Here is a 10,216-nt window from a genome sequence, read left to right on the forward strand (position 1 = left end):
ATTACTTTTGACCGGGGCCCATAGGGAAGAGGGGCCCATAGGACTCTGGTCAAATGTAGTACACTAAATAGGGAACAGGGTGCCATCTGGTCACACTGCTAGGAGGCTAGGAGGTCAGTCAGGAAGGTGAGGGGGAAGAGAGGCAGCCATTTTGGAGAGCTGAGGATGGATCATCTTGTTGGTAGGGCCTGATTGATGCAGGGGCTTACAGGGGCTGAAGCCCCGGGGCCCAAGCCCATAGGGGGCCCTTGAGGCTGGGAAAATGGAAATGTATATATATTATTTTCTTTTTTACTGCAACCGCCAACAATTTTTACAGTTAAATGACGTTTTTACTTTTAGGCTCACAAAAAAATGCTGTGCAATATCTAAGCCCCGGCCTATGATTTCTTAATCCGGCCCTGCTTGTGGCCTTGACCTCTGTCTCCCCTTCTCTCTCTCCCTCTCTCTCTCTCGCTCTCTCTCTCTCTTCTCTCTCTCTCTCTCTCTCTCTCTCTCTCTCTCTCTCTCTTCTCTCTCTCTCACTTCTGTCTCTCTCTCTTCTCTCTCCCGTCTCTGTCTCTTCTCTCTCTCTTCTTTCTCTCTCTTCTCTGTCTCTTCTCTCTCTCTCTTTTCTCTCTCTCTTCTCTCTCTCTCTCTCTCTCTCTCTCTCTCTCTCTCTCTCTCTCTCTCTCTCTCTCTCTCTCTCTCTCTCGCTCTCTACTCCCTCTGTGTCCCTCTCTCTTCTCTCTCTGTGTCCCTCTCTCTTCTCTCTCTGTGTCCCTGTCTCTTCTCTCGCTCTCTTTCTCTCTCTTTCTCTTGCATCCTCACATATTTTATACCAAAATGAAACCTCTAACCCCCTTTCCTCACCTCCTACCTCCCTGACATCAAACCCCCGACCTCTAACCCCTAACCCCCTTTCATCTTCCTCTTTCCTACTGTGTACCTCAACACTTTGAGCTTATACCTCTCCTGCTGACCTCTGACCCCTAACCTCTAACCCCTGACCCCTGACCCCTCTCCAGCTCCATCATGTGACCTCCAACGAGGCGGGGGAGACGCGGTCGCACTCTGCCCGTGAGCGCAGGCTGTGCCACTGTTCCACCGGAGTTCTCTGACTGGCCAACAGGTGGCGCCAGTGGGAGGTCTCAGGGGGACCCGTGGAGAACTGGCCAATCACGATCCTCCCCACAAAATCATTACTGCTCTTCATGTTGTGGCCATACACTTGATGGAGGGAGGAGGGAGGAGAGAGGGGAGAGACAGGGGGAGAGAGGGGGAGAGAGGAGAGGGGAGAGGTGTTGGTTAGTTGCATATACAGTTTGAAAAATCCTGTTGTATGTGTTCTAGTGAAAAACAGAGAGTGTTGACAAGACATTAGAAAGAGGTTAAAATGTCAAAAAAAACTTCCACAGAGCAATCATGGTTGTAGTGATTAATATGACGTGGACTGGTCCTAATGCAAGAAAGACACACACACAGGCACACACACTGGTACACACACACTGGTACACACACACTGGTACACACACAAGCGCTAGCACACGCACTCTACACACACGTACATTGCAATATTGTTGTATGGTGGTATTATACATTTTGTATTGTAGATATGTAGTGGTGTAATAATGTTATATGATGGACTGTTTTATCTTTTGTTTTATATGTAATGTAAGTGCCTTCATGTGTTTGGACCCCAGGAAGAGTAGCTGCTGCCTTGGCAGGAATTAATGGGGATCCTTAATAAACCCCAGGAAGAGTAGCTGCTGCCTTGGCAGGAACTAATGGGTATCCATAATAAACCCCAGGAAGAGTAGCTGCTGCATTGGCAGCAACTAATGGGGATCCATAATAAACCCCAGGAAGAGTAGCTGCTGCCCTGGCAGGAACTAATGGGGATCCATAATAAACCCCAGGAAGAGTAGCTGCTGCCTTGGCAGGAACTAATGGGGATCCATAATAAACCCCAGGAAGAGTAGCTGCTGCCTTGGCATACTGACTGTAGCACTCGCGCTGGAAAAGCGCTGGACCATTGTTACACTCATTTCCGCTATGCATACAAGGCCCTCCCCCGCCCTCCTTTCGGCAAATCTGACTACGACTCCATTTTGCTCATCCCTTCCTATAGGCAGAAACTCAAACAGGAAGCACCTATGCTTAGGACTATTCAACGCTGGTCTGACCAATCGGAATCCACGCTTCAAGATTGTTTTGATACACGGACTGGGATATGTTCCGGGTAGCCTCTGATAATAGTATAGACGTATACGCTGATTCGGTGAGTGGGTTTGTAAGGAAGTGTATAGGAGACGTCGTACCCACTGTGACTATTAAAACCTACCCTAACCAGAAACCGCAGATAGATGGCAGCATTCGCGAAAAACTGAAAGCACGAACCACCGCATTTAACCATGGCAAGGTGATGGGTAATATGGCAGAATACAAATAGAGTGGTCGTTCCCTCCGCAAGGCAATCAAACAGGCAAAACGTCAATATCGAGACAAAGTGGAGTCGCAATTCAACGGCACGAGACATATGTGGCAGGGTTTACAGACAATCACGGACTACAATAGGAAAACCAGCCACGTCGCGGACACCGACGTGTTGCTGCCAGACAAGCTAAACAAGTTATTTGCCCGCTTTGAGGATAATACAGTGCCACCGACGTGGCCAGCTACCAAGGACTGTGGGCTCTCCTTCACCGTGGCCGACATTTAAACGTGTTAACCCTCACAAGGCTGCTGGCCCAGACGACATTCCTAGCCGCGTCCTCAGAGCATGCGCAGACCAGCTGGCTGGTGTGTTTATGGACATATTCAATCTCTCCCTATCCCAGTCTGCCGTCCCCACATGCTTCAAGATGGCCACCATTGTTCCTGTACCCAAGAATGCAAAGGTAACTGAACTAAATGACTATCGCCCCATAGCACTCACTTCTGTCATCATGAAGTGCTTTGAGAGACTAGTCAAGGACCATATCACCTCCATCTTACCTGTCACACTAGACCCACTTCAATTTCTATACCGCCCCAATAGGTGGTATGGGTCTGCTAAATGGATGGGTATTCCAGCATGACAATGACCCAAAACACACGGCCAAGGCAACAAAGGAGTGGCTCAAGAAGAAGCACATTAAGGTCCTGGAGTGGCCTAGCCAGTCTCCAGCCCTTAATCCCATAGAAAATATGTGCAGAGAGCTGAAGGTTCGAGTTGCCAAACGTCAGCCTCGAAACCTTAATGACTTGGAGAAGATCTGCAAAGAGGAGTGGAACAAAATCCCTCCTGAGATGTGTGCAAACCTGATGGCCAACTACAAGAAACGTCTGACCTCTGTGATTGCCAACAAGGGTTTTGCCACCAAGTACTAAGTCATGTTTTGCAGAGGGGTCAAATACTTATTTCCCTCATTAAAATGCAAATCAATTCATAACATTTTTGACATGCGTTTTTCTGGATTTTTTTGTTGTTATTCTGTGTACAAAATCAGCAGGGGATCAAATACTTTTTCCCCTCACTGTATACACCTGTTCTGAAAGGCCCCAGAGTCTGCAACACCACTAAGCAAGGGGCACCACCAAGCAAGCAGCACCATGAAGAGCTCTCCAAACAGGTCAGGGACAAAGTTGTGGAGAAGTACAGATCAGGGTTGGATTATAAAAAAATATCAGAAACTTTGAACATCCCACGGAGCACCATTAAATCCATTATTAAAAAATTGAAAGAATATGGCACCACAACAACCCTGCCAAGAGAGGGCTGCCCACCAAAACGCACGGACCAGGCAAGGAGGGCATTAATCAGAGAGGCAACAAAGAGACCAAAGATAACCCTGAAGGAGCTGCAAAGCTCAACAGCGGAGATTGGAGTATCTGTCCATAGGACCACTTTAAGCCGTACACTCCACAGAGCTGGGCTTTACGGAAGAGTGGTCAGAATTGAAGGAATGATGGATGGCGCTAAATACAGGGAAATTCTTGAGGGAAACCTGTTTCAGTCTTCCAAAGATTTGAGACTGGGACGGAGGTTCTCCTTCCAGCAGGACAATAACCCTAAGCATACTGCTAAAGCAACACTCGAGTGGTTTAAGGGGAAACATTTAAATGTATTGGAATGGCCTAGTCAAAGCCCAGACCTCAATCCAATTGAGAATCTGTGGTATGACTTAAAGATTGCTGTACACCAGCGGAATCCATCCAACTTGAAGGAGCTGGAGCAATTTTGCCTTGAAGAATGGGCCAAAATCCCAGTGGCTAGATGTGCCAAGCTTATAGAGACATACCCCAAGAGACTTGCAGCTGTAATTGCTGCAAAAGATGGCTCTACAAAGTATTGACTTTCGGGGGGGGTGAATAGTTATGCACGCTCAAGTTCAGTTTTTTTGTCTTATTTCTTGTTTGTTTCACAATAACACTTATTTTGCATCTTCAAAGTGGTAGGCATGTTGTGTGAATCAAATGATATAAACCCCCCAAAAATCTATTTTAATTCCAGGTTGGAAGGCAACAAAATAGGAAAAATGCCAAGGGGGCGTGAATACTTTCGCAAGCCACTGTAACGTATGCCATTTAGCAGACACTTTTATCCAAAGTGACTTACTGTCATGCGTGCATACATTTTACGTACTGTAGAGGGCAACCAGTGGGTCCATCTCCTCTATATCATGTTTCTTGTAGGATAAAAATGCCTGTATTTCTGATTTCTCTGGTGAACACACCCACACACAGACACAAAAACCACGTCCAGGGGTGAGAGAGAGTGCCAGGCCCTCGGGGCAGACGGCATAGGGCGTGCTGTTGCTAGGTAACGAGGTTTATCCCCGTGGAGGCAAACCAAGGTCCCCTTCACCTTGAGGTCCTCTCCTTGTGTGAATCCCAAATTGCACTCTTTTCCCCAAAGTGTGCACTTGCATACTTACTGTCATGGATTTAAAGGCATTGGATGGGTGTAATCATTGGCTGGAGGGAGTTTCCACCATTTTGCTTGCACGTGTCCTGTGTTTTGTTTGTCACATAAGTGCAGATGAAGGACAGGAGGACAGGAGGAGAGGACAGGAGAGGACAGGAGGTGAGGACAGGAGGAGAGGACAGGAAGAGAGGACAGGAGGACAGGAGGAGAGAACAGGAGAGGACAGGAGAGGAGAGGACAGGAGGAGAGGACAAGAGGACAGAACAGGAGGTGAAAACAGGAGGAGAGGATAGGAGGACAGGAGGAGAGAACAGGAGGACAGAACAGGAGGAGAGAACAGGAGAGGAGAACAGGAGGAGAGGACAGGAGGACAGGAGGAGAGAACAGGAGGACAGAACAGGAGGTGAAAACAGGAGGAGAGAACAGGAGGAGAGGACAGGAGGAGAGGACAAGAGGACAGAACAGGAGGAGAGAACAGGAGGAGAGGACAGGAGGACAGGAGGAGAGAACAGGAGGACAGAACAGGAGGTGAAAACAGGTGGAGAGAACAGGAGGCGAGGACAGGAGGAGAGGACAGGAGGAGAGGACAAGAGGAGAGAACAGGAGGTGGATCTAGACTATTGAGACACCGCGACCGCATTTCGCTTCCAAACACACCAGAGTTCCTGTCTGAGTCACCAGCTATCAAACATAAATGAGACCTGCTACACAACAAACTGAGAGGGAGGGAGGGAGGAACTCTGGGTGCAGAGCACAGTAAAAAGAACGACCCAGGGAACATATTCAGCTCCGCAAAAACCTAACATAAGTCTCTCTCTCTCTCCCCCTAACTCTTTGTTTATGTTGTGTAACTATAAAACCCAGCAAGACACAGGGAATCAGGGTAAATAAATAAAGGAAACCATCTGTCATGAATCATCAACTTTCTGTGAGTACTTGTTTTACACACAACATCCTCCAACTACCTCTCTGTGAGGACCTGTTTTACACACAACATCCTCCTACTACCTCTCTGTGAGGACCTGTTTTAAACACAACATCCTCCTACTACCTCTCCGTGAGGACCTGTTTTACACACAACATCCTCCTACTACCACTCCGTGAGGACCTGTTTTACACACAACATCCTCCTACTATCTCTCTGTGAGGACCTGTTTTACACACAACATCCTCCTACTTCCTCTCTGTGAGGACCTGTTTTACACACAACATCCTCCTACTACCACTCCGTGAGGTGGGGTAAGGGGGGGGGGGGGGTAGAAGGATTACTTTATCCTATCCCAGGTGTTCCTTAAAGAGGTGGGGTTTCAAATGTCTCCGGAAGGTGGTGAGTGACTCCGCTGTCCTGGCGTCGTGAGGGAGCTTGTTCCACCATTGGGGTGCCAGAGCAGCGAACAGATTTGACTGGGCTGAGCGGGACTGTGCTTCAGCAGAGGTAGGAGAGCCAGCAGGCCAGAGGTGGATGAACGCAATGCCCTCGTTTGGGTGTAGGGACTGATCAGAGCCTGAAGGTACGGAGGTGCCGTTCCCCTCACAGCTCCGTAGGCAAGCACCATGGTCTTGTAGCAGATGCGAGCTTCAACTGGAAGCCAGTGTAGTGTGCGGAAGAGCGGGGTGACGTGAGAGAACTTGGGAAGGTTGAACACCAGACGGGCTGCGGCATTCTGGATGAGTTGTAGGGGTTTAATGGCACAGGCAGGGAGCCCAGCCAACAGCGAGTTGCAGTAATCCAGACGGGAGATGACAAGTGCCTGGATTAGGACCTGTGCCGCTTCCTGTGTAAGGCAGGGTCGTACTCTCCGAATGTTGTAGAGCATGAACCTACTTCCTCTCTGTGAGGACCAGTTTTACACACAACATCCTCCTACTCCCTCTCTGTGAGGACCTGTTTTACACACAACATCCTACTACTACCTCTCTGTGAGGACCTGTTTTACACACAACATCCTCCTACTACCTCTCTGTGAGGACCTGTTTTACACACAACATCCTCCTACTACCTCTCTGTGAGGACCTGTTTTACACACAACATCCTCCTACTACCTCTCCTTTCCTTCTGCCTTGTGTGTGTGTGTGTGTGTGTGTGTGTGTGTGTGTGTGTGTGTGTGTGTGTGTGTGTGTGTGTGTGTGTTTGTGTGTATGCAGAGGTGTCATGCCCATAATAATAATGTTTTAATTTTGTTGTGGTTGTTTCTCTGTAATACAACTAGCCACCTGACAATTTTATGAAGTTGGCTTTAGCTAGCCCAGATAGGTTCCCAATCTCCCAACCTCATAACTATCTACCAAGAAGCCATTTCAGGCTATCAATCAAGTCAGAGTAGCTAGCTTGTCTAACTATCTTATCTGGCATGCCTGCTGGTAAGGTTGGTAGACTTTAGAAAAGCAAACAACAACTAAATGTACTGAATAAGACTCACATTCCTTTAAATCTTTTACCCAGATGTGAGCAGAAATGCAGAGAAGCATATTTAGTTTATTTAACAAAAGAACCACCAGTCAGGAGGATAAAGAGAGTGTGTGTGTGCGTGTGTGCGTGTGTGTGTGTGTGTGTCCTCCAAACTCCCACTCCTTCTACCTAGACACAATAAATAACCCATCTCCTGCTACAGCTCTCAACACTGCTCTCTTAATGAGTCCCAAATGGCACCCTATTCCCTACATAGTGCACTATATTTGGGCCCATCATCATCATCATCATCATCCACATGGATAGTAAATTAATAGTGTGTGTGTGTGTGATATGTCTGGTCTCCTTCACACCCTCCTTTATCCATGACAGAGGTCTACATTTAGCCAGAGCAGGACAATGAAGATCCAGTAAGAGAGGGAGGGAGAGGAGGGAGGGAGGGAGGGAGGGAGAGAGGAAGGAGAGGAGGGAGGGAGGGAGGGAGAGAGGAAGGAGAGGAGAGGAGAGAGGGACGGATGGAGGAGAGGAGAGAGGGAGGGAGAGGAGGGAGGGAGGGGTGAAGTGAGAGAAGAGGAGAGGAGAAGAGATGGAGGGAGAGAGAAGGAGGGGAGAGGAGAGTAGATGAGAGAGGGACGGAGAGGAGAGCCAGGTCTGATAAGAGACAGATATAGCACACACACACACACAGACAGTTTAAGTAAGGTCTAAACTAGTCTGGGTACTGAATGAATGAATGAATGCTAGGTCTTAGCAGTATGAAAATGTATGCACTCACTAACTGTAAGTCGCTCTGGATAAGAGCGTCTGCTAAATGACTAAAATGTCAAATGTAAACACAGTAGATACTGTTGGCCTAATGAGGAGCCTAGTGACAACCTAGAGACGGCCTAGAGACGCCCTGGCGACACCCTGGCAACCATTGCCACGGCAATTACTCTAATTGTCAGCAGCGCGGAAGTAACACCTATGAAAGCTGTCGCCGACTCTCTCTCTCTCTCTCTCTCTCTCTCTCTCTCTCTCTCTCTCTCATCGCTCTCTCCTTCTCTCTCTCTCTATCTCTCTCTCTCTCTCTCTCTCTCTCTCTCTCCCTGGCGACACCCTTGCAACCATTGCCACGGCAATTACTCTAATTGTCAGCAGCGCGGAAGTAACACCTATGAAAGCTGTCGCCGACCTCTCTCTCTCTCTCTCTCTCTCTCTCTCTCATCGTCTCTCTCTCTCTCTCCCTTCTCTCTCTCTCTCTCTCTCTCTCTCTCTCTCTCTCTCTCTCTCTCTCTCTCTCTCTCTCTCTCTCTCTCTCTCTCTCTCTCTCTCTCTCTCTCTCATCGCTCTCTCCTTCTCTCTCTCTCTCTCTCTCTCTGCTCTTCTCTCTCTCTCTCTCTCTCTCTCTCTCTCTCTCTCTCTCTCTCTCTCTCTCAATTCAATTTCAATTTAAGGGCTTTATTGGCATGGGAAACAAGGGAAGTAGATAGTAAACAAAAGTGAAATAAACAATAAATATTAACAGTAAACGTTACACTCAGAAGTTTCAAAAGAATAAAGACATTTCAAATGTCATATTATGTATATATACAGTGTTGTAACAATGTGCAAATAGTTAAAGTACAAATGGGAAAATAAATAAACATAATTATGGGTTGTATTTACAATGGTGTTTGTTCTTCACTGGTTGCCCTTTTCTTGTGGCAACAGGTCACAAATCTTGCAGCTGTGATGGCACACTGTGGTTTTTCACCCAGTAGATAAGGGAGTTTATCAAAATTGGGTTTGTTTTCGAATTCTTTGTGGATCGCTGTAATCTGAGGGAAATATGTGTCTCTAATATGGTCATACATTTGGCAGGAGGTTAGGAAGTGCAGCTCAGTTTCCACCTCATTTTGTGGGCAGTGTGCACATAGCCTGTCTTCTCTTGAGAGCCAGGTCTGCCTACGGCTGCCTTTCTCAATAGCAAGGCTATGCTCACTGAGTCTGTACATCTCTCTCTCTCTCTCTCTCTCTCTCTCTCTCTCTCTCTCCTAACAGTTTCCTTCCTGAACCATCTAAAGGGAAGCCGTTTTTGTTTAACCCTCGAGGGGGAATAATCTCAAGACAAGTCCAGATATGAAATAATCATCTGATGTACTCTTTCTTGGATATACACACGTAAGATTGATGTTACAGCTGACAGAATATTGTATTTCTAGGTTGCCGACAAAATGAGCTTTTGTGGAAGTTTTAAGAGGAAGTTTAAGCTTGTGTCCAAAATATCACCCTATTCCCTATATTTTGCACAATATTGGTCATAGATTTGGCAGGAGGTTAGGAAGTGCAGCTCAGTTTCCACCTCATTTTGTGGGCAGTGTGCACATAGCCTGTCTTCTCTTGAGAGCCAGGTCTGCCTACGGCGGCCTTTCTCAATAGCAAGGCTATGGTCACTGAGTCTGTACATAGTCAAAGCTTTCCTTAAGTTTGGGTCAGTCACAGTGGTCAGGTATTCTGCCACTGTGTACTCTCTGTTTAGGGCCAAATAGCATTCTAGTTTGCTCTGTTTTTTTGTTTGTTCTTTCCAATGTGTCAAGTAATTCTCTTTTTGTTTTCTCATGATTTGGTTGGGTCTAATTGGTGTTGTTGTTGTTGTTGTTGTTGTCCTGGGGCTGTGTGGGGTCTGTTTGTGTTTGTGAACAGAGGCCCAGGACAAGCTTACTTAGGGGACTCTTCTCCAAGTTCATCTCTCTGTAGGTGATGGCTTTGTTATGGAAGGTTTGGGAATCGCTTCCTTTTAAGTGGTCATAGAATTTAACGGCTCTTTTCTGGATTTTGATAATTAGCGGGTATTGGCCTAATTCTGCTCTGCATGCATTATTTGGTGTTTTACGTTGTACACGGAGGATGTTTTTGCAGAATTCTGCATGCAGAGTCTCAATTTGGTGTTTGTCCCA

At 47.1% G+C, this 10,216-nt stretch overlaps 1 protein-coding gene across 1 annotated transcript in view; it reads right to left on the reverse strand.

Annotated features, from left to right (window-relative positions):
- Positions 1–734: 734 nt before the first annotated feature.
- LOC121570693 (synaptotagmin-17-like) overlaps positions 735–10,216 on the reverse strand; it is a 100,307-nt gene continuing 90,825 nt past the window's right edge. Inside the window, 1 exon segment of the mRNA XM_041882166.2 lies at positions 735–1,209. Coding sequence (XP_041738100.2) covers positions 1,013–1,209 — 197 coding nt within the window. The 3' untranslated portion in view covers positions 735–1,012.

This window comes from Coregonus clupeaformis, unplaced genomic scaffold (assembly GCF_020615455.1).
Source record: "Coregonus clupeaformis isolate EN_2021a unplaced genomic scaffold, ASM2061545v1 scaf0093, whole genome shotgun sequence".
Classification (NCBI taxonomy): Eukaryota; Metazoa; Chordata; class Actinopteri; order Salmoniformes; family Salmonidae; genus Coregonus; species Coregonus clupeaformis.